Genomic DNA, 23,891 nt, shown 5'->3' with positions numbered 1-23,891 from the left:
ATGGAGGCAAAATTAAGTGAGTAATGATGTACGATTTTCAACATAACATGTAGAAAAAGTAAGAAAGAATGCATGCTTTTATGTGAATGATGGGATCTTCAATTTTAGACATTAACAGAAAAATATATCTTGAACTTCCTAAGTCTCCATTTGTATGGTTTATCTTTCCATTCTTCACTTGATGTAGTACTGAAGATTTTTTCCAATTTCTTTTTTCTATAAATATGCACCTCCTATTCAGCACTATTTTTCTGAGAAATAGTCTTCATGGTTATGGCTATACTGATAAATAAAAGAGGGACAAGGACCAGTGCCTGACCTTGATGCCAAGTGGCACAAACTGATTCATGCCTATGCTGCTGAGAGCTACAGAGCTGTTTCGTTCTGGAACATACTAGTTGGGGCAGTCCAAGGAAAAGCCAATCATTTAGCAATTAATCAGTGCAGACAGTCAGGGCTCATTGCTCAAGTTCACACTGTATCTTTCATTTCTTTAATAGAGGCAGACCCTCTGTCTTCCACTCCTGATGGGTGCACGTTAATATCATTGAGACAGTGAATTATAGAGGTGACACATGCACCTCTTCTGTCTTTGTACTTCCAACCAAGGACACACAGGCACAGACCAATTCCAGTCACTCCATAAAATGGAGCATCTCTGTTCCATCAGCTCTCAGCTATCAACTTTTATTGTGTGTATGCTGATAGGAGTTGATTCTTTTAACAAAGTTCATATTAACTAGGTACTAGCATTATGCTAAGATCCTCTAATTCATCTTGTGGCTGGAATTCTTTATTTTTTTGGTATGTCTCTGCAATCTGTATTCAGCACCAGGCTGTTGAAAATGTCTAACCACAAACCTCTAGGCTGCAAACACTGCTCATCTGGTGAAGCTGTCATGTCCCTGAATGACAACCATATGAAGTCCTTATTTTGCCTCAAGGAGAGTTACATTCCTGACAGTTGCAATATCTGCAGATGCTTTTCAGATAGGAGCAATGGTCTAGGAAGTCACGCCAAATAAAGAACAGGCTGAAGATCATCAAAATCAGCTTCTGTAGGTTCATCATCTAACATCTGCAGCCATTCTGACAGAGTGCCTTCTGCAAACCAAAGCCACACAGAGTGCAAAAACAGCCAGTCTGGTCTGTTTGAGATGCCAAGCAACACTTCTGCGCTTTCTAAGAGTAGGCTTTGTGATTTAGGTCCACTCAAACTTCAGTGGAGCTGCCTGAGGGCTGCCTCTGGTAGCAGTCAGGTTGCCATAGACTTACCCTGGGTTTCCCCTGATAGTTTCTGAGACACACCAACATCTGCATTATTGAAATAATACTCTTCATCATTTGTCAATGACACTCTTTTTGATATTTGAACATCACCGTGCCATAGTACAGCTCCAAGTCATAACAGGCTCAGCAGCAGCTTAGTTATTTCTCAGCTGACAGCCTTATATTCTGTATATTCAAAACTTACGATTTAGTCATAGCAGACATACACCTCATTCTTCTTCTTGCAGACGTAACTCAGAGAGTCATATTCAGAGGGTCAAAACATATTCATTTAATATCATTTTTAATAACTTTATCCTGGCCAAAACAAACTGGGATCTGGACCTTCAAAATCTTCCCATAAAGCTGCCAGTATCATTACCTTTGATTCTGTGTTTCCTGTTTCAAATCAAAGAGTAAATCCTACCTATGTTTCATTTTAACAATGTGAATGTTTAGTAAATGACATTTGCAGAGATTGTTTGTTCGTGGGGAATAAAGGAAAACTCGCAAAACAGCAAAAAAAGATACTATAACATCTGTTTTTCTTCAAAATGGATAAAATTTACAGTCTGATTGCATCAGTATAATTCTGTCTTGGTTGCTACTCCAAATACAACACATTGGACTATTTTCTGCATTTTAAACAGGCTGGTTCTATATCAACATGCTTAGCTGCTCTAAGCATCTAAGCATCTTGGCATATCATGCCAAGACTTCTGCTCCTTCGTAAAGGCTACCCCAGAGCCGATTCTCCCATTAGCAGACTTAAATCTTTCTATCCAAGCTGATGGACGTCCAATTTAACCCGTAGATATGTGTTCCTTTCTTGACAATTACCTCAGCTAAAAGAATGAATGAGCTCCATGACGTAGCAGACTACCTATGCATTATTTATAAGGAGGAAATCTTCATAAAACTACGTCCAAGTTTCTTCTTAAAATAGCCCCAGAGTTTCGTATTAACAAACCTCTTCATTTATCTGTGTTCTCGCCAGAGTCCTGTGCAGGAAAAATATAATGTGCTCTTCAGGAAAAAATCGATACTATTCTAGCTGAAAATGAGAGAGTCAATGGAGCAGTCATACAGAGATACTCAATAGGAAACACTGTGCATGAGCACATGTCTAAATAACAGCATGGCTCAAGACTTCAGAGAGGATGAATTCTTTCTGCTGAGATTCAAAACTGGGTTCTCCTGGGTAAAGAACTCTTTTCACAGTAAGACTAGCTCATTTTAGTAGATCCTCTATTTAGCCAGCTCTCTGCAGCAGCTATGTCGACTTGATCTCATGGCTTGGTTCGTATCTCTAAACAACACAGAAGTCAAGTCTCATTTGAAACACTCAAGCATGTTGCATCAGAGTTTTAACTGCCAGTTCAACAGAGAACTGGTCTTCCAGAAGTTCTCTATTACAACAGACTTAGCAGATATCTCGGATACCCTAGGACACGAAAAATGAAATAGCGTGTGGGCAACCAGAGTTTTTGATCTAAAATGGGAGCTTACATATTTAGCTTAAATATAGACAGCTACATGTACACACCTAAATTTAGGTTTCTTAATTTCAAACAGAATATCTTCTCTAAATTCAGATGAGATGAATTGCACACAGTATATATAGAGTTTTTTTTAAAAAAAAAAGGAGGGTAGATTTATGCTGCCAGTTCATAGCATGTGTAATGAGAAACCTAAATATTTTCCTGAAATTGACAAGTATCTCTGAATACCTATTTGAAGAAAATATTTCAGGTGTGCTTTTCCTTAGGAAGCACTTGCTAATATCAGGTTATCAGCTTTGCATTTTGCATCCGTCAGTTAATACTTGGATGCAAATTAGAAATTGTCTCCCTTGCACTGAAAATATAGCTACTGCATATCATATTCTTACAGCAATTCTGCTAGCTCACTTAAAAAGTAAATGATTCCTTCTCCCCTAATGTAAAAATGGCCATTTAGTTTCCACTTCTATTATTATCTAGTTGTATGTAATTTTATTCATACAAAACTGCAAGTAACAACTATTTATATGACTATATATATATATGTATCTAAATTCTACGTAGTGTATGCTAGGTTTTTTTCAGTATGGCACAAGAAAAGTAAAATATAAATTATTCAGACTAGTAGTTTCTCCATATGGCCATAAAAGTAGCCTAACTGTCACGCACTCTGAAATTTAAGGGAAGGATTTCAGTGTCCTCATTTTCCTTTACCATGGGAATCAGGTCCCATATTTTGAATAACTGCCATTTGTGTTTGTAAGCAGATACCTAAATGCTTAAATAACTAAAGGAGATTTCATAGATTTCTAAATAAACTTTTACATTTTCTTCTCATAATTTATCTTCAATCAAAAGAAATGAGTAAATTATTGTAAGTACAATTGATGCCCCAAGCACATATATTTGGCCCTTTAAAATGTACGATATTATTCATAATCATGTGTAAATTCTGAATATTGATTTTGGCCTAAATTTCTGAAAAAAATAGAACTCTTCAAACTAGAATCATCTTTCCTAGATGATTAAATTAATTTATTGTCCAATTATCCTCATGACTGAGGAGTTTAGAAACTATTCAGAAAATCTTACATAGTCTCAAAACAACCAAGCAATGTTTCATGCATACATTAAAAATCCCAATGGCCACACAACAGCTGACTTGCTAGACTTTGAGCCAAAACAGACATGATGACTGGACATAAATTTAGCATGGGTCAGTTTCTTTCAGCAAATTTTGAATCATTTGGGGTCTCTAAATTAATATCAGGAAATCTAGCCAAGAGCTAATTGTAATGAATCCTGAAAGCAACAAAAGCCATGATATCCATACCTACTTCAAGAGAGAACCACTCAAGGCAGAATATTGTCTAAAAGCGAAACATGAGCCTTGGGGATCACTGGCTGACAACATAGCCACCACCTTATTTACCATCTGAAAGAGGAGGACTCTGGTCATACCCAAAAGACACAGTACTTGCACCACCATAAAATTAATTTAGGCAAATAGTTTGTGTCTAGCACTAGAGTTCAGTAAAAAATATATTACAGGAAATCCTGAGATTTATTTATTTTTCCTTCTCAAGAGAGATAAAACGTCGAAACAGGCAAAATACAATGCTCATAAGAGAAGAATGATCCCAGAACTGAAAAAGTTGATATGAAAGCAAGCAGCAGGACTCTACTTCGTCAGAGCATTTTAAAAATTTAGTTGTGTGAATATTCTACCCCCCTTCAACAGAGCAACTTCTGTAAGAAATTCTCTTAGATTTATACTCGTTATCCAGTAGTCTAATGTGTCCTCTGAGTCTTTTAGTATGTGCAATATATATGCTACCAAAACTTTTTTCCAAACAGGAACATATGAAACATTTCATAAGCCTGAACATTATTTTTTATACCTAGGAAGCAAGTACACTAGCCAAAAATAACTCTCACTATTGCCCACTCAATATGCCTCAACCCTCATCTAGAGAAAGACCTACTAGGGAATAAGAAGGTAATCCAGTTACAAGACTATTTCATCATTGACCTTTACACTGAGACTACAAACAAGATTACCAGGTGGGGATAGCCGTGAACAGGGATTATGAATGAGTTACGATTCTGGATAAATAACACTTTTAACAAAATCTGAAACAATTATCAACTGAGTCCTGCCACAGAGGACTTCCTTTTGTTCATTTCTCTTCCTGAGCAGATAGAAATTAAAATGCTTTCAGATGTTAATTTCTTAGAACAATCACCTTCCTGTACTGATTTAAGTGTTTTTAAGGTCCCTGTATAGTGTTATACTGAGTAAAGTAAAATAATTAAAGTATAATTATTAATCTGAGTTTTAATGTAGAAAGAGTGCTCAATTCACTGTTAACAAAATGTCAATCAAAGCTAAAGTTTCAAATATATGAAATAGAGAATACTTCCATAAAATATCAGCTTCTCTTATTCTGGCATTGTCATACAACCTGTGATGATTTTTTCAGGTTTTCCAAGGATGTGGCCAACCTAAACCAGCATCTGCAATGAGATCATCTCGTTCTGTCCCTGAGAACTTCAACACCCGGTTTAGACCTTATAACCCAGAGGAGCGACCTACAACCGCTGCTGGCACAAGTTTGGATAGGCTGGTAAGGCAAAACGTGTGCCACTTGAACTAGCACAAATGGCTCGGTAATGTGATAGAAAAGCGGTAATCTTCTGATAAAGGTTTTCTAATAATTTCATAATCGTTCCATACAATTTCTATGCCAAGTGTTCCACTGTTCAGTAAATATTTCTTTCCTCATTGGAAATAGTACAGAACTGCATTTTAGGGAAGCAATATGACTCAGGTTTTACGTATTAGAAATATTTGAAGAGAATAAGCTCCTTCCTGCAGATCAATAAACAGATAAGCCAAGTACTTTGCAGTATGAATGCTCTTTGAAAAGCTAACACATCAGATATTTTAAAAATATTAAATTAATTTTTAGCAGCCTGTTATTTAACATATATGCTTGTAAAGGTACATTCATTTATTCCATTTTTAATGCAATTGTAAAATTAACTGCTTTGTTTCCATCAACAAAAGTCAAAAATTGACTTTTATCAGAAATTCCAGTGATCATTAATCTTGTTTTATTTATTCAAGCGTTTCAAAATCATGACTTTAACATAAGATTGTTTTCTCTACAATCCGTCGTTGGATTGACATCTCGGACTTCACTGTTCTTGCTATTTACATAGCTAGAGATTTCTAGTGGGCTAATTATTATAGCTGTTAATATTATCTCAGCAAATGTCTTCAGGTAAAGTCAATGGGAAAAATTAAAGAGTTGTAAAGCATCTGAATCAAAACAAACCATATCATATAACTTCAGCTTGCTGAGCACGTCACTGAATGCCTGGGCACCGATGCTCCTGTTGCTCATGCAAACTTTCAGGCCATCCAAGAGACCAGACAGTCATGTTCAGGGCTGGAGCAAGAGAAGCACCTGGCTGGGAGCAGCCACCACCAGTTGGGAAGCTAAGATTTCAGGGAGCTGTGCTCCTGCTCGGTGCGCCGCTTGCACCGCAGCCTTCCCTGATGCTTGCCAGCTATACATGCATGTCCTTCCATGCAGGGTTCAGAGGACCAGCTCTTGTGTCCTAGAACTGGCCAAGGTGAAGTGAAGCGTTGCTGAAGCCAGTAGGTTTCAGTCACACTCTGGGCAAATTTAAAGGTTGAAAGCAGAGGAAGTGGGAGCAAGAGCACAAAAAGGAAGGTTGGGAGCAAAGTACAGCTTGGATTACTACTATACAGTAAGAGCAGTTAAAGCATTTTTGCAATGAAAAAGAGATTTAAGAGGCATTCCATATTCACATAAGGAAAACACATCCAAACATATTAATATCTTTTTTAAATTGCAAACTTCCAAAATAATTATCACCCTGACTAAAGCAAAGATGTGTCATATGCTGCTGGCCTTTAAAGACTGTAATGAATGAAAATTTCCAGTGCAGGTATTTCTTTATAACTCATAATAACTTATAATCTTTCAAAGCGGAATTTGCCCCTATGATTTAACTAGATTTATTCACCCATTGTTTCAGAAAAAACAAAGAGTTTAGATTTGCTGCTGCTACTTTTAAAAGTGTGGCAGCCAAATACCTATTTATTGTTCTTGCAGGTGTTATTTAAATTAGAAACTGTTCATTTCTTCTTAGCAATGAGTATTGGTTTCAAATCCATTTCCAAATGGCAGCGATGCACGTTATCTCCTTTTGGATTGAGACCAACAGTCCCTGAAGTTAGAGATGGCCACTGACCTCAGCTGGAGCGAGGAAAGGCTGCTTATGTGGATTAGAGCAGAAGGCATCGTTTCAGAGCTGTAGTCCCTGAGCAGTGCTTGGGAAAGGTCACTGCCTGCATCTCTTGCCAGCCTGGGTAATTTTATCCAGAAAGATATAAATGCTGCACTCTTTCCTCACAGTAGCTCAATTCATCCTGTCTACATGAGATCCATTGCACTTAATGTGCTCAATCATTCCTTCAATCACATATCTCTCTTCATTAACTATAGACAGAGCCTGGAGGACCAACTTCACTTAGATCCTCCTAACCCTTGTGTTGTTAAGAGGGCTTGAGAAGAATCCCACTCAAAGTAGTTTTCTGGTCTGTGCACTGATCATTTTCTATTGCTTACTAAAAAAACCCACAATGTTAGTATTTTGACAGTAACATCAAGCCATCAAAGCTGCTTTTGTTTTTTATATATACAAAATACATATGTAAGGAATTATTATTACCTACTTCTATGTTGCAGAAACTTTTCCTTGTGAAGCAGTTTTTTGACAGTGTTTTATGAATAAAATCCCCAAACCACTTTACTTTAAACTGTCATAGCAAAGTCCAAACATGAACCTATATAAATCTTAAAAGGTGAAATGACAAACAATTCTGCTGTCATCTGGCTTAGAGAGCATGTCCTCAGAACAGACCAAGTTATAGAAAATACTTCCTCTGCATCTCAATTTTATACAAACACTAGCCAAATTTTTCAGCCCTACTCAACTGCCCATGTATAAGTTTAATTCAGCTGAGCATATTTTATCAGGTATGTTTCACAAAGCAGCTCTTATAAGAAGCCAACACCGAAATCACCCAGTGCTGAGCCCTTCTGAAAATGTGCTCCTTCATCCTTGGCTGAAACTGTTTGATTAATCCAACTACAATATTCCAACAGGAAGAGGTGTTTTCTTGTATTATTGTCATAGTTGGGACTAATAAGTCTTAATAAACAAGAAATAAATCAAAAGTCTTAATAAACAAGAAATAAATCAAAATAATTGTGTGAAATGAGAAAAGAAAATGAAATATCCTGGAGTAGTAGTGGTATAACAGGCTTAAAATGCATTAGATTTATTCAGGAAATTATTTAAATCTTGAGAGAGTTGTCTAAGCATGGGTGTAAAGTACCATTTGAGACACGTCAGAGTATCTGAAACACAAAGTCAGCAGACATGGCACAGGATTTGTAGAGACCAATATTCTTCTGGAGCAGAAGCTGAGAGCCAAGCAGAATATGCTGCAGCATCTCAAACAGTACAAGACACCTATGTTCAGGCAGCTAAGTCAAGTCTTTGCAGCACAGAGCCTAAAAGTTAGGCTCCTTCTAAAGTCAATGGAGAGAGACACACACCTTTGGAGAGTGATTCACCCCACCTGCTGTAGACCACTCGCACAGATTGGGAAATGGAAGGCTCAACATTATTCACATCTAGACATGCAGTACTCTTTGAGATACTCCAGGGTTTCTAAGACATCTGACTGAGCGGGCAGAGCAGCCCTTCAGGACACCCATGTCCTCCAGGGGCTGATGGTTGAAGACCAGATAAGATGCCCTAAAGGAGAGTATATGGTATTTCTGTTCCATTATCATGGCCACTTAAGGTTATTTGAGATGTCTATGCTGTTCAAGATGTCCAAATGTTACTGGAAAACTTAGAGGAGAAGGAAGCCTCTTGTCACCTGAAGGCAAGCGGAAATACCTCAGAGCTGCTAAAATTGTAGTGTATGCTTACATTCAGGTCACTGGATTCCTCTCTATTTCTCTGCCGTGTTTCTCCCACAGAAATTAGGACTCTTCTGATTAAATATAGAAATCTATAGTATAGATACCCATAACTAGCTATCTAGACCTTCTAGTTTAGGTGACTATCTCAGTACATTCTGTAGTTTTATTGTTAATGGAGAGAAAGAAATAGTTTCATTCACTTGTCTAAGCATAGTTTAGACAATTAAATTGAAATCAAATACTGCTAAAGCATGGTTTATCTCATCCTAAAGCATACATTTAAAAGACTCAGAGATAGCATTCTCTATCCCTCTGCTACAGAGGTGCCAAAAGTGACACCCTTAGACTAGGCAATGAACAATCACACCTGAAGTAAGACAAATACTTTCAGAAATTATATAATTTTATCTATTGATCTCAGTTGTTTCTGCAGAGTACGATCTAAGATTTCTCATATACAATGAACTACTTATAAAGACTCGTTATCTTCTCTGTAGTTGCCTGTTTGGTATAACCTGTTTTGTTTTGTTTTGTTTTGTTTTTCTATTCTCTGAATCTGTTTCTCTCTTGCTTCCCAGAGGACTATCTGGAGGACAATGCAACATGGTGTAAGCTTTGGTATTCTTATTCTTCACCTTCATTTCCATTTGTCTTTGTGCAATGCTGGGCAAGACACTTTTAAAGTTTCATCTTCACCTTGTTTACTTTGTGTGTAGGCTAAAATGCAAGCAGTTCTTTCTATAATTTTACACTCTTACCTCATTTAATTTTGACTAGTGCTTAGACTGCTAGTTTTTTCCAGAACTCCTGCTTCAGGGATGGTTCTTCATCCCCAGGAAGGAGTGTGTTCCCCCTGTGAGCTCAAAGCCTACCTAGGTGTCCACATGATCTCAGATCCCTCCTTTCACAGGCATGGCAATGGGGCCACTTTGTGGTGGCATCTAAGTCTGGAACCTATCACTTAAGACAGCACTGGAGCAATGGAAACAAGCTCTCTGGCCTTCCTGAGCTCCCTTCCTGGAGCTGTCCCTGCCTTGCTGTCTTATCTGGACAAACCACTTAGCTTCATTGTGAGGGTTTGACGAAACAGACTCCATTATACTTTGCAACTTCAGAAACCTGCTAAGTTTTGTGAGTTTTAGGTGTTCCTTGGGTTTCAAATAGGCTTCCTTGCAGAGAGTTCAGTGGGACCCAAAGGGAAGGAGGATATGCAGCACCATGCAGATACACATCCTCTTACTAGTGAAGTGCCCCAAAACTGTCTGCTTGGACTATTAACATCCTGCTTCTTGGTGGGACTAATTAGTCTACAGAGAGCACCATGTTGATATAGCCATACTACTTCCTATATCTGAGCTATCTCAAGTACCTCTGCATCCAGTGCGTCATCGTACCATACAGCTGGAGTTTCTCCTAACAACCTATCGCAGCCCAGCCCTGGCTGGACATGTAGAAAATAAATTCCACATTCTGTTTCAGGAGAATGTGGGAGCTTTCTTCATTTTCTGCAAGGGAGTTGATGCACTATTAAACATGTAATACATGATGCACGTGCATCCTATGGAGATCAGCAGCTGAGAAATTGACCATGGCATTTGGGGTGTGATTTATGTTCAAGTACTGTAGAGTGGCTGCATGGATAAGTGGATGAGCACACACCCTGTCTGAAAAGGAAACCCTTTCATGCTTTTTACTAAGGAGAGGGGGGTATACAGTGTCACATTTTGTAGGAAAGTGTTCTTTTTTCTATCTTACCTCCTGCTTTCTTTAAAATAGTCTCAATTTCTGTGAGCAAAAGGCCCAGAAACATTTACTTCAGGAAAATGGTGGGGCACATTTTAAGTGTGCATTTGTTCATAGATTTTTTATGTTTTTTGATTTGATTGTGTGATGATTTTTGATACAATAAAAAAATGCTAATAGTAGCCCAAGAATTCTATTGTGAACAATTGCTTCCCAGTGTTTCCAAAATTACATGAAACATAAAACATAATTCAAGAAATGAATGTTTTGCATTTTACCCACAAAAGGCTAAAATTAACAGGACAATATACTTTGAAGACATTGATCTGAATTACTTAGGGAATCCTCTGGGGCACCTCTGCAAGTGGAATTTACGTTTCAGTTTTGTTTGAATCAATTTAGTCCAGGGTCTAGAAATGTTAAGTACGTGCAGTGGACAGCACAGAATGCCTGAGATAGGACGCTTATTCTCAACATTTTATTTCTCTAGGGACCCTATAGTAAAATCCTGTAGATGTAGATCTTGGAGAGTTTAAAAGAAAAAGCTTGACTCTCTTAAACTGCAGGACAGATATGAAATTTTCAAACACCTTTTGCATATACAGCCCATAGGAAAAGATACAAACAATGAGCTTGGAGAAGATTTCATAGCTCAAGAAGAATCAGTCAAAATTTTAACAGTTAAGATAACAGGCTCATGTAGGTGTTTGGGAAGCCCAGTGACTTCCCATAAAGTAGTTCCTCACAATGTCATAGATACCTTAGATGCCACGCTATTAGAGGTGTCATTTCTCCTTGTGCCATATCAGCAGACAACTCTTGTCAAACCTCAGGTGTTTAACTTCTCTAAGTTAAGATTTATATGATCCTGTTTCTTATTAGCTGTCTGGATATAATACACATAAAGAATAAATATGTTTTATGATATCTGTAGCGGTCATTTGGTGTCATATTTAAAATTTACTTGATTCTCCTAAAGTAGATGTTTACTTAGTATCTGATTTTGTTTATTCCTAGTTCCTGTGTCACAGCAATATCTAAGTAAGTTTAAGTCTGTGCTGTCACTTTTTCCCTCATGGTTAATACCAGTTTCAGGTGGCAAAGGCAGATGAATGATAGTAGCTGTCAGAATCCTCCTGGGAGACCTGCCAGAGTTCTTTTTCTAAAAACTGTGATATTATTCCATAGCCCAGCTGAGTGGTTCTGCATGCTGCTATATCTGATGCAATGCATTTCTAATGTACGTGACGCAGTTACTAAGCAAGTACTTTGTAACAGTGGTTGCCTCTAACTTTGGATGGCTTGCCTGCTGTTCAGACCCTGTTAGTATGAGCAGGAGAAAAATGTCTTCTAACAAAAACAGGAAAGACAGTTCTCTACCTTAATTAGTCATCCAAGAAAAATGCAGTCTTGATTTTCATGCAGTATCTGCCACGCCTGAATAATGATGTATTGCCCGACTCCCTCAATGAACACAACGCTCGCTTGAGCAGCTTCTAAATATGTACTTGTTACTGCTAGCTGAGCTTCCTTTTAGTGAGGGGTGTGAAGATCCACTGAGAGTCATCATCTCATCTGTAGGAATGTCTTAGAGGCGTAAACAGTATTATGTAAACTGTTACCAAGATGGGAAACACGAAACGTGCAGGCTGAACCCACTCCTGATTACTAGACTTGCCTGTGCACAGTACAAGGAAGAGATGGCAATTATGGGCCTTCAGTTTTCATATGCTAAGGCACTATGTGATTCCTGAGCATGGGTATTAAAATAAAGAAAAACAGGATAACAGGCTCAAGGTTGCACAGCTGTGACATATCAAGCCAGAATAACTTGAGGTGGGATTTATTTGCCCTAGCTTTAAGCATCTTTAATGTTTCCTATCAAAGTCTGAGCTATCACCTTGTTTCTTTATTAATCACTGGAGAAAATTAGGCACCTCCAGGCCTTGCTTAAGATAGCTTTTTGGAGATGACAAGAATCTGAATTATCCTCTGAATTACCTATTTCTCCACATTGAGTATGAAGAAAATCTAGTTGATTAGCTCAGACATCCAATTTGTAGATGTCTAAATATAATTTTTTAATGTTGGTCTTTGGAGTTAGCCTCCATAAATTCAGAGTAAAGAAGAAGAGAATTTGATCTTTAAAACTTATTGATAGATAGGCAATTTTTATTCATCTTCATTGTTGTAGTATCATCAGGTACTGAGAAGGATCACTTATTTTTGATAAAAATAGTTTATTCCAGAGGCTGCACAAGTTTTGTTCAGTTGTAATTCCCCCTTGTAAATCAGGATTAAGATCCTTTTCCTTCCACTTGAAGTTTCAGGCTCCATTCAATGAAGAATAAGTTTTCTTTTTCCAGTATCATAGAAAGTTTTTATTATCAGCCTCTGGAAGACGAATCTAAGCAGGAAATACATCAACATAGCTCTTTCAACTCAGAGGAAGATCATGTTTCATTTCATGTGTCTGTGTACGAATTTGTATAGCAGAAAAAGTGAATTCTTAATGGTTTTTTTAATGCTAAAGAATGATAGTAACTATATAACCATCCTCTGGTCTTTAATATTTTGATGTAATATTAAGAAAAAATATAACATCTAAAAATTGATAGCAGAACTTGTGTCCTCACTTACAGTACAAAAGATATGCCCATGTATATGCTTCCAAGTAATGACTGGTGCAACTAGACTCACTACCTACCTGAAAACTGTTATACTGTGATGAATTCTTGTATAGTTAATTTGACTACAAGTAACAGGTTCTAAAAGCAATATTATTCAGTTTTCAGAAAAAAATGGATTCTATAACCATTCATTTACCACTAGAGAGGAATTAGAAGGTTCATTTTTGCAAGTGACTACAGACCATAAAATATCTTTTCAGCAGCAAGTTAGTTGTGCATGAGTGTGGGTGCCAACAGAGAAATTAAAGCTTTGCTGATTTTGGAATTAATTGCAAATAGAGATTCTCACTCTCCAAAGCAAAATACATGTTAATTGTACTGACAATTAGTTCTCTTCAGCCTTTTGAAGCTATTTTCCATTTTGATAGGCTGCAACACAAGGATATATTGTGAACTTATAACAGGAGTGTATAATACCAGACTCACCTTTTAACAGGTTATAGCAGGCTAAAAAGTGATTTCCCAAGCCAAACATCTAATAGATTTTTTTGGATGTAATAGACAGAAATTGACACTTTATGGACTTTTATGAGTATTACTACTGGTTAGAGGGGAGGTAAAGTACAGAGTCTGAAAAGATTTACCTTCATACAAATACTGACCCTTTCATGACCTTTTCTTAGTCAAAAACCAAATATGTTGCATTAGAGAAGATTGCTTATGTTTCCTTCCTACTTTCTTCTCCCATCCCCCAATCATATCAGCAAATCAGTCCAGGTTGTAGGCACAGTAGTACAAGATGTTTGTATAATGTTGCTGCCTATGAATAATAAAGCTTGGGTAACTAGTTATGGCTATTTATTTACAGTCAAAGGCACAGACCTGTAATCATACTAGAGTAGGGAGAAGGAAAGGATTCATCTCATTTCTTTTTATCCATCTAGGATAACCTTAGACTAGGACAAGTCTAAGGTTATGCAGCTGTTAGCAGACCAAGCAGCACTTCTTCAATCCTACATATGAGGGCAGGCCCTAGCAGCATGCAGCTCCACACTCAGGCAAATTGCATAGACCTCATATTACCACAATAGGTACCCTAGTCTCTGTGGAAAGTAGGAGAATACCTGCAACATGCTACAGTAGGTCCTGTTCTGGACACCGAGGGGTATCAGGATGCTAGCATGTACTGAAGTGCACTGCTACAGAGAAATCAAGCTACAGGAGAAGGAGTTAGTTGAACAGGCTCCTTCCAAAGTCATTCAAGAAAACAGCCATTTTCAGATTGTGATTCCTCCTGCCTAATGTAGACATCTGCCACAGATCAAACAAATACCCCTCTGGAAGTGCAGGTGTTTCTCTGTCAACTGTGAGGAACCTGAGGCTTGACCAAATGCTTAGCTTGCATAGGGCTATAGCTGAGTTAGATGAATCCCCTACTGAGTAGTCAATACCTGACTTCTCCACAGACAGCCCAGCAGAGGTGAAGGTGATACAGGCTATTAGAATTTTGGACTTAGGTCTAGAGCTCACCAGGGATTGAATAGATGTTCACAGATTCACCACTGTCCTGGTGTCTTTGCACCGTCTGCCAGCGGCAGCAATGCTAAATGATCATCATGTACATATTTTAACTGTTTTTCTTGGGTTTTGCTTCTTCTGTGCTAAATTCATGTCATGTACATGTCATTTCTGGTACCTAATAGAATTCATTGTATCTAAATTCAGTGTAGCAGTAGAGTACCCAGGGTAGAAGTAGAATCAAGTTAGTCAACGGGGGACAGGATTCAACTGCTGAAATACAGGCACCTAGTGCTCTGGGAGATGTCTTGAATTATCCAAGGAATCTACAAGGACCCAACAGATGTAAAAAAGGACATACAGATGTTCTTCAGTCTTCTGGACACTCCAGAAGATTCCCAAATGACATTCATTTATGTCTTTTGATAGATTTAGAGAGCTAATGGTCTGATCCTAAATAAGGCAAAAGTTAGACATTTGGCAGCTGAATAACTCTCCAGATTCTCTTGACTAAGAGCTCAATTTGGCTGTTCATACAGAGGCATCTGGGGCCATTTGAGATGCCCAGGGGTGTGTGGGATGTCTGCATGGGGTTCTCAGTTATAGTGCAAAGGTACTGGACATCTGTGTGTAGGCAAGCAAATTCCCCAGTAGGTCTTCCTGGACTGTGGTGGGGCTTTCACATGTAGACACCTACACTGAGTTCTTTTAAATTCAGGCAAGAGTAACTCCCATTGCCACAGTCTAATGTAACCGCCATTGCCATTCATTTTCATGGGAGCAAAAATGTCTCTGATATACAACCAGTTTTTAATAGTCTCTGGGATAATTGCATTCACTTTAAAGTGCTGGGAATTTTGCTTTCTTATTATATATTTGGACAGCATAAATGCTATGAAGGAACCAAGAAGAAAATGCACCAGAATGCAAGTTGGGTTTTTTTCCTTTTTAAATATTCAAGTCTATAAAAATCTCCAATACATAATAACGATTGTGTTACCCAAGTAATGGCTACAGCCACTAAAGTAAAAAGCTAATTGTTTGAAGTGCATTGTCCTTTTTAATATAATGCGCCTACAGTGTTTGAGTAGTCTGTGGAGCTATTATTCACAAATGTAGCTGATATATTAGAAGTATGATATACTTCTAATATCATAAGTTTGAGAACCACATTTCTTTTGCTGAAAAGAGCAGCAATCACTCACGAAAAAAAGATTCACTGCATAATAAATGAAGCTGAGAGAAACTTCCTTTCTCCATGATCTCAGTACAAATGTTAATAGGCTTAAAAATCAGACAACATTTATTATCTTGAAAATAATATGTAAATAAAAAAAGCCTTTCACACTTCTTTATGCTTTCAGATGAAATCCAGCTGACCAAATGTAGGTATCTGACTCAAGGGCTAGCCAGATTATGTACCTTTTACCACCAACTGAGAGAAATAGGCACTTTTCAGTCACAGCTGACCTGAGCTATTTTAGGAATCTGTATTACACTGAGAAGAATTTGAACCCTGTGCCTATTTCTCACCACTGATTACAAAAGTTAGCATTAGAGCTAGCAAGAGTTAGCATCTCAGACACAGACACTAACACCATCTTGAGTCGAATACCATTCTTAGATACTATTTTACTGAGTTTATGATCTACAGACACGAGTAGAGTGTGAAATTACTATTATACATCTTGACATTAATGACAGTTATATTGTTTTGGTAATGAGGGGCCACTCTGTGGTAGGCACTGAGTGCCATTAAAAGGATGTTCCTGTCTTGAATATCTTAATTAAATCTTCATTTTGGCTGTTTTTTTCTTCTGAAGTAGAAGATGTAGGGTTCCCAACCATAACTTTATCTCTCTACATGATTTTCTGATCATTCATTTGTGCTGTGGGAATAGGATGAGCCAGAAAATTAATCAGTTGTTTCTGTAAAGCATGATTTTCTTAGTGTCCAAGTTAGCAAAGTCTGAACTGGTAACCTCAGTTTGTGTCATGGCAGAAAAAGAAGTTAACATAGTCGCCCCGTGTCATTTATGCTCAGGCAACATTTGAGCTTTCATCATCCCATGCAGAGAATGTCTACATTCTGCCCTTACGGAGAAGTAATTTTGACTCCAGGGTCCAGTACTTCTGAATACGCTACTATTTGTAGTTCAGAGCACTTCCTCAAGCAGTCAGGGCAACTGAGTGATGAGACTGTGAAACTGTGGCTATTTTTATCTACACCCCACCTCTGCCAGAAAACTATATCTATAGTATTGGGAGAGAAAAAGAAGTAGTTTCTGGCTCAGTTTCCTGTGCCTGTCACACAGGCTACTCACGTACTAGCACAGCTCCTTATTCCCAAGCCAGCCAGTGTTCACCCCAGTAAAGACTTTTGTTGTTAGATGAAAAACGGTGAAGTCAGCTCCTCTCTGCCTGTAGAGAGAGGCCTAGTTTCATCATGCTTTTCATCAAGTCACCCCTTGTTTGATAAAAGTCAGGGTGGCAAAAGTGAGTCCCTTAAAAATCCCTTTTATCATGAAGTCAGCTGGATATAGACAGATAGGAGAGGGATTGATTGGAGAAAAAATACTGCCTGTGAAATGTGCAGTAGCTCACTCATAAATGTGACCAGCCGGAAATTAACTTGGTAATGTCCTGGGACAAAACCCCTGGAATTCTAAAGCTGGATGTGAAAGCACTTTTTAAAAATCCTATTTCGCACAAGTGATAATACTGATTTATTTCTGTGCTAAAATGTGAAATAACACGGCTGGCAAACACTCTTTCAGAAATCTAGAAAATAGTTAATGATATATAGGGGCATATTCTTCAATGCCATTTGTTCCTTAATGTCTCCCCATTGCAAAGGCACTGTAATCACTCCAAGGGCACTCATCTCCATGCTAAAACTCTCTCTTGCCTCACTCAGCCATTCCCTTTCTTGAAGAAATACTGGGGATTAAAAGGGCATCATTATAAAAAGGAGGATTTGACCAGGATATTTGTGTGTCTTACAACACCTACAGATTTAAGTTTCATCTTCTTAACCAAATGACCAAGGCTGCCTTCTCATCCCAGGATATGACCCTTACTCTGTTAGTACTGAGCAGATGCCTAAGGCATAAGCAAGTTGACAACTGCCCCTGCACCCTTGTATTAGCCACTCTTGTAGCTGTCCACAGACACATTCTTAGCATGAAGCAAACGCAGGTGAATGTACCGTGATTTTGAGGAGGGCTCAGCTGCTGCATGTTGCCAATAGAGGCCATGTCTCTCACTGAGTTTAGACACACACCTACATTTTTTTCCCCCTTTGAAGCACGAGATTGTCTGAAGCTCAGTAAATCCTAATTTGTTTTGTACTCATCCAAGTAGCCATGCCCTAACTCAAGCAAGAATGTACTGTCATTTTTCAGTACTAACAGTGACAAATAGAAGATTTGTCTTCTAAAGTTCTTTCAGGATTTATTGAGCTTCTGAATCTAATGTTATCTTGTTTTGAGACCTTAGTCTACTGGCTGTTGGCTTGCTGAAGTGTTTTCTAACAAAGAAAGCAATACTCATGCTGTAGTCTGGCCTAATGACAAACTTTCAACAAGGCTGAGCCATCATTTGCACAATTTACCTTTTAATTTTGTTGGATTAAATTGCATAGTCAGGGAAAATTTGCCCTGATAAGAACATATATGTGAATGCCTCATTCTCGCTGCATTGGTGCAGGTTGCCATAGTAACGGATAAGGATAAGTTAATCAAGCCTTTCCTCTTATCAGAAACCAGATGGAGCAGAGAATCCCAACTATGAATCTTTAGACAGCTGTTAAAAGTCAGGTCCAAATTCAGATAGATATAAATATGGAAAGGGTCTATCAGACAAAAATGACGGCCACATACGTTGGTATAAATGAATTTCAGGAGAAAATGAGGAGACAAGGCAGAGCAAGGAAAGTGTTTTAAATTTTTATTGCTCTATATTTTTCTGATTAAGAAATATATTTATTTAAATAAGATTCTGATATTCCATACAGTTTGTTTCACTGCTTATATGACTAGCATGCATATTTGCTTAGTCAAAGTAATTTTTCTGCTCTACTCAGTCTTATGTGGTCAACCCAATCTAAGAAAATTGTATTGTCCTCCTTCTTCTCCTTCTTTTGTATTCCATCACTTGTAAAGCTCAGGAACCTACACTGACTTTTCTTTATAGCATCTGTCTATTCCTGGGTAGTGATTTGTGAAGAAGAAATTAGACTTGATTTTCATGGGCCCCTGTGGGGATCCATGCTTGGCTAGCAACAAAATTATTTCATTTGGTATGCAACCACTAAGAAAGTGACATAAAGCAAAATGTTGGATTTTCCCTTGAAGGTGCTTTGGAGCGAGGAAAGGAGTCACACAGTGACCACACCCACTGCAAGAGGCCTGAACTGTTCCACCTCTGTTGCGAATATGTAGGCAGGGAGGTGGCCAGGAGTATCCTGACTTTTCTTTCAGTTTTGAGAACAAGCAGCATGCCTCTGTACAGATTCAGAAAAGGTCAAGACATTTGCACTCTTTGCTTGGAAACATAAATTCTATTCTTGGCTCCTTCTGTCCTCAGCAGTCAAAAGAGAGAAAGTAGTAATTTTTTAATTTTGTCTTGTATACACAGTTTTTAATTTACCTGTAGGCCTTTCATGTGAAGGGCCAGTGCAAGAAAGTGCATCATGCCCTTAGCCTCAAGGGCTATATGAGAAGGGACAAGGTGGTGTGCTAAGCTGCTGTCTGGTGAATGCATCCTACTCCCTGAGTGCAGCGTGTCCAGTGCTGGCTGCTGACACTATGCCACTCACTCCGTCCAGCTCTGGGAGCGTGCGCACTGGGAGAAAGCAGCTATTCTGCACTGTGAACTCAGGGATAGGGGAGTAAAATGATGAGGCTTGACAAGCCTGTGTATGGATACAGAAGGAAAGCCTAAAGGCATGTTTTGCCAGCATGACCATCAGCTGCTAGCCTTTGGAGCGAAAGTTATATGTGACAGGCTGAGCTAACTTCACTCTTCATCAGAAGAAGAGGAGCTAATCCAGAAAGAATTCACATGAATCCTACGAGTTTAAATTTCAACAAGCTAATCAGAGCACCCAGGGTTACCTTGGCTTGTGAAGGTACTAAGCAGCCATCTAGTTTCCATGGAGAGCACTCATGTGCACACTTCTCTTTTTGGTATTTTGCCAGATTTTCCTAAGTAGAAAAATAAAATGAGATAAAATTGCTAAAGCCACCTTGAAAGGAAGTGTAAACACTGCATAGATTTAGATTGCATACTATATCAGTTAAAGGGCTGGAAGCCATCTGTGGGATAATGTGAGAAGTTATATCATCTAAAAGAATTGAACTCAAACAGCATATTGACATAAAAGGCAGATGAGTAAGTCAGTTCACATAAAATAAGAACTGACTCAACTCTTTCTCCCAAACCTAATCAGATTCAAACATTTTTGTGGTTTGGAAAAGTCATTTAGCCTCTGAGGCTTTTTTCTGATTTATTTTTATGGATACAGTCCTTCTTAGGGCTTCTGGCAAGATGAAGGATCTATTATTCTAAGAACTATACAAATACGTAGGTCTTGTACCAGAGACTTGAGTCAGGAATGAATTCAGATCTTGACCATTCCAGCCCTTGGCCATCAAATCATATTTCCTACCAAAAGGAGGGAGTAGATATGAATTGAAGACAGATAGTTCTATTTTGTTTGTTCTTTCTCTGGTTTTGATCAAGACCAGAAACAGAAATAAGCAAATGAAACACAGTAAGCTGCTGACCCAGTTTGCCATCACAGGTTGAAGTTCAGATTGCTGTTATATTTTGCAGATATGTTTTGCAGATTTCAAAGGCTCTGAAAAGAAAAGCACTCCAGTTTGGGATGATTCTGAACCACATTCAGAAGTGGAGCTTTAAAAAAAAATACATAAAATTCACAGCTGGGTTCCTCATTGTTTGATGTTCAGCACTGTAGAAGCTGGAACACATTTCTGGGTCTACATATTCCAGGTGAAAAAATCCTTGAGAACATCACCTGCTGGCTAGGGATGAACTTGCAGAAAGATTGTTCGGTCTGATAGCAGTCTACCAATTGCTGTGTTTTTTTTTCACCTTTTTAGTTCTGTATGTCTGCTATTGGAATAACAGCTTTCAACTTACTCACTTGCATATTGTACAGCAAATCTTGAAGATGTTAGAATCACAATGGTTAAATTCTCCTAGACTTTAATAATGTAACCGTGTGGACTCCTCTATTTTTTTCTCTTTATATCTCTTTTGACACACCTTTGCCTTCCACTTGATCCTGCAATGGCATTCTCATCATTTGCTTCTTCCATCAAAGGCTGCTGTTATGCGTAAGATGGCTGAGTTATAAATTCAGTTTCATGAGAAGTAATACTATAGAATAAAATACATTGGTGTCTGTAAGAAACAAAACTTGTTTAGATATAAGTGCCTTTGATCAGCAAATGTGGCAAGGACATGAGGAAAATAAATCAGCTTATCTTAAAATAGGGCATAGTTTAAAGTCATTCCCACTGTGAAAGTATTCTCTTTGCACAGCTGAAGCATAAATGATGTAGGATCGATGCTGGATGCTGGCTAGGCTGTGCTAAGAAGGAGCCTGCAGAAACTGTGCTAACACATCACCACCAATGAGTTTACTTGCTGTATGTCTCAAGACAGAGGAATTGAAAGCACATGCAAAACCAGGAGCAAGCTAATGAAGAAATTAAACAGTACAAAATGCAAGGGAGAAGATAGGAAATGTAATGGCCAGTATAGGTTGGTTCAACTGGTTGTTTGAATTAAAATATTTGTATATACTGCCTCTGGAAAGAAAAGCTCTCATTCCCTTCAACACAGTTTATAAAGTTTTGCTCCAGTAATGAAAAATGAAAATGAGCTTCTCTAATGAATTACAGCAATTACATCTCTGCTGGGGCAAAGCAACTCTGAATCCAGCCATATTCCCCCAAGAAAAAAAGCACTGGTGTGTTGCTGTTCACTACACACCTTGAGAGATTCAACAACATATTTTTATCATCGTTTCTCTAAAGTATGAGCAAGCTTAGCTGCCAGCCCACAGCACTTCTGCATTTTACACTGTTTGTAGCCTCTGACTTCACTGGGATATTTGCACAGGGAGATCGCAGCTGGATGACAGATAGAATTAGATTGATTCCTTACGCTGTTACAAGGCAGTAATTTATTTGCAGATTATGAATCTGGTTAAAATAAAATACAAGTTATTTCTTACTTATGAAGCTTAGTTGATTTATGATAAATGAAACTGATGCAAATCGTATTTTTTCCTATGTCATCTGTCACAAAATGAAATAAAATTAAAGTTAGTGTTTCCTTGTTAGTATGACTTCATCCAGATTTCCTGGTTATTATTATACAGACGACAGAAGTGGTGTGCTAGGGTGAAAGGACTAGTATTAAGACTAAATCCATCTGCATTCAGTCCACTACAGAGAGGAAAAGCTGCAAGAACTTCATTTTACTTTATAGATGCATATTCTCACACACGTAACATTTAAATTCAAGGTAGCTCAAATGCATTTTCATTCAATTAAAAAATTGAGGAATTTTACTGTTAAATTCTACCTGAACTGGACAAAGCGTGAAATAGTATGAATATATAGCATGCATTTCAATGAAGTTTCTCTAGCTAGAGTAGCTCAAAAAATCTTCTATCTCTTGACTTTTTTTGAAAAAGAGCATATTTAATGTTTCCCTTGCAAAACTAAGTTCACGTCTACCTATATTAATTAAAATATATCACCTAGGAGATCACTACTGAGGTTGTACACAAGCTCTTCATTTGTGATGCATTTTAGCTGTGTTGGACTATTATTTTTATACAAGACCTTATGTTAAGCCAAAGGCACTCAGAGCATCTGGGATGTCTTTATCTGAATGTTTTCATGTTATAGAATATATATTTATTTGTATGCTTATATCATTTGTATATATCACATATACACATAGCTGAGTTTTTCAGACTTGCAGACTCAAAACTTTGCTGCCTAAATAAATGATCTTGTTGTCAGGGATGTATTAAACACACAAAAAAGCTCAGTTGGTTAGAGCGTGGTGCTGCTAATGCCAAGGTCATGGGTTCAATCCGTGTATGGGCTACGCTGAGGGTTGGACTAGGTGATCTCCAGACGTCCTTTCCAACCTTACCATTCTATGAAAAAACAAAATTTTGAAAATGTCACATATCTGTACTGCTGTTCACCGGAGGACAACCTCTACAATTAACTGTTTAAAATGATCAGAGCCTGTTTTCTCCCTTTCTTTTGACAGTGATAAACTCTCTGCATCATAAACAGCCCTAGCCATAAATCTCACTTAAGGCCAAAGCTGTGTATCATCTCGTTGTCAGTATTCCACTACACCATCCTGCACTGGCGGGCTCCGAGCTCTAATCCCAGGATTCGTAGGCACTCATAAAAATTGCATCAGGAGCTTTTGTCTCGACACACGAGGATGAACCTCATTTCTGAAGGCAGGGCAGCCTTCATCCTTTGGGGGGGGGGTGGTTCCCAAGCGGTTGTTGGTGGAGGAGCCCTCCAAGGGGAGGTGGTGTGCCTGTAGCCAGCAGCTAATCAAGATGCTTATAACCCCTGCGGAGCAAACGAGATGGAAGAGTCATTTGCCTCAAGAGTTTGCACCGTTCACTGTGATGTGAAAGGAGAGAACTGAAGAAAAAGGAAGGGGCTGGCTAATTTCCAGTTCATTTCCATAGTACCTTATTGGAATAAAAATATGCCTAAAAGGTGCGCAGTGCAGAAGATGGACAGACCCCTGAGGCTTTCATCTGAGGAAGGCAGTATCTTTGTAGGACAAGACTTCATCCTGTGGCTGCTGTTTTATCCCTGTGGGTCTGCTTGTTATTACTTCCCATGAGTAACCTAGTGGCAAGCTGCCATCTCTGTCAGGTCTCTTCCCCCGCCTTCCCTTAAGCAAAGTCTTTAATGCTTTCTGATCACTCAGGGAGATACTGCTGCTCTTTCCTCTCCAGTTTTGAACTTTACAATTAATAATGTGTCATGGGTCAGCTCCGTGCTCTGCAGTGACACAGGCGAGAGAGTGAAAAGGCAGCTGGGAGTGAGTTGGCATGCCTCCGCCACCCAGCGCTGTGCTGCACTGTGGGAAGCTGCTAGCTTGGG

General features: G+C 38.4%; 1 protein-coding gene across 1 annotated transcript in view; it reads left to right on the top strand.

The window, feature by feature from the left end:
* GPC6 (glypican 6) overlaps positions 1–23,891 on the top strand; it is a 748,058-nt gene that overhangs the window by 683,034 nt on the left and 41,133 nt on the right. Inside the window, exons 6-7 of the mRNA XM_062575905.1 lie at positions 5,255–5,398; positions 9,385–9,414. Of these exons, the coding sequence (XP_062431889.1) occupies positions 5,255–5,398; positions 9,385–9,414 (174 nt within the window). The remainder of the gene's footprint in view (positions 1–5,254; positions 5,399–9,384; positions 9,415–23,891) is intronic.

This window comes from Rhea pennata, chromosome 1 (genome assembly GCF_028389875.1).
Source record: "Rhea pennata isolate bPtePen1 chromosome 1, bPtePen1.pri, whole genome shotgun sequence".
Lineage (NCBI taxonomy): Eukaryota > Metazoa > Chordata > Aves > Rheiformes > Rheidae > Rhea > Rhea pennata.
The sequence above is the reverse complement of the archived record's forward strand: the minus strand, read 5'-3'. Positions and strand labels throughout refer to the sequence as shown.